The 1,232-nt window shown below is 56.6% G+C and overlaps 1 protein-coding gene across 1 annotated transcript in view; it reads left to right on the top strand.

The window, feature by feature from the left end:
• Positions 1-16: 16 nt before the first annotated feature.
• The window catches only part of ETH_00043430 (uncharacterized protein), a gene marked incomplete at both ends in the record, with an annotated part of 2,488 nt that continues 1,272 nt past the window's right edge, over positions 17-1,232 (top strand). The window contains 2 exons of the mRNA XM_013375519.1: positions 17-287; positions 951-1,232. Of these exons, the coding sequence (XP_013230973.1) occupies positions 17-287; positions 951-1,232 (553 nt within the window). The remainder of the gene's footprint in view (positions 288-950) is intronic.

Below are 1,232 nucleotides of genomic sequence, written 5' to 3'. Positions count from 1 at the left end.
CAGCAGCAGCAGCAGGATGTCGTCAAGCCCGGGCTCGAAGGGGGGGGGCCCCCCGCTGCCGCTGCACAGCTGGGGCTCCGTGGTGCTGCCGGAAGAGCCGCTGCGGGGGCCCCCCTTCGAGAGCCGTTTGCTGCTGGAGCTCGGCGAGTTCGTGCTGCAGCAGGGGCCCCTCCTCAGCAGCACGGGAATAGACCCTATAGAGCTCAACAGCATTTTGACTTCCATCAAGTTGGCAGCAAAAGTCATCAACCGCATAATCACCAGGCAGGGCGCCTACGGGCTCGACGGTGCGAGGGTTTAGGGTTTAGGGTTTAGGGTTTGGGGTTTGGGGTTTGGGGCTTCGGGTTTGGGGTTCGGGCTGGGCGGAGGGGTTTTGGGGTTCGGGGCGGGGGTGCGGGGGGAGCGTTGCGGGTTTAGGGTTTGGGGTTTGGGGTTTGGGGTTTAGGGTTTGGGGTTTGGGGTTCGGGGTTTGGGGTTTAGGGTTTAGGGTTTGGGGTTTGGGGTTTGGGGTTTGGGGTTTGGGGTTTGGGTGTTTAGCTGGGCTTCGGCCGTTTGGTTGTCGGGTTCTCGTTTTGTTTCTCGTTTTTTAGTTTGACCCATGGTGGTTCGCCAAAACCCTTTTTCAGGGTTTAATTCGCCTTTTGAGGGTTTGGAGAGGGCCGGGGGTTTAGAATTGAAGCAAAGAAAGCGGATTGATTCGAAATAATAATTAAATTTAAATTGAAATAGATGTTTTGATTCTCAATAATGATTTCATGCTTGTTAATTAGTTTTAATGTTTTAATTCAAAGTAAATAAAATTATTTCATTTCTGCAGCAGCACTGCAGCAGCTTAGCTTTCTTGATGGAAAGATGAGTGCCTGTCCTGCCGCTGCCGCTGCCGCTGCTGCTGCTGCTGCTGCTGCTGCTGCTGCTGCTGCTGCTGCTGCAGCTGGGAGTGATATACATAGGGGACGACCTGACGGACGAAGACGCCTTCCGGCAGCTGCGGCTGCTGCCCTGCGGGCTGCCAGTTGTGGTGTCTCCGCGGGCGCGGCAAACTGCTGCGCTGCTGCACCTGGACAATGTCTTTGAAGTGCAGCTTTTTCTGGAAGCTCTCGTGAGGTTTCCCTGCAGCAGCGCGCTGCAGCAGCTCGCTCCCCGCTGCAGCAGCAGCAGCAGCAGCAGCAGCAGGAAAAGGAGCGGCGCAAAGAGCGCCGCTGCAGCGCAAGAGCTGCGAAAGTCCCACACGG

Source organism: Eimeria tenella, genomic scaffold, assembly GCF_000499545.2.
Source record: "Eimeria tenella Houghton genomic scaffold, Eth_scaff2836, whole genome shotgun sequence".
Classification (NCBI taxonomy): Eukaryota; Apicomplexa; class Conoidasida; order Eucoccidiorida; family Eimeriidae; genus Eimeria; species Eimeria tenella.
Note: the sequence above shows the minus strand (reverse complement) of the source record. Positions and strands in the feature narration are given on the sequence as shown.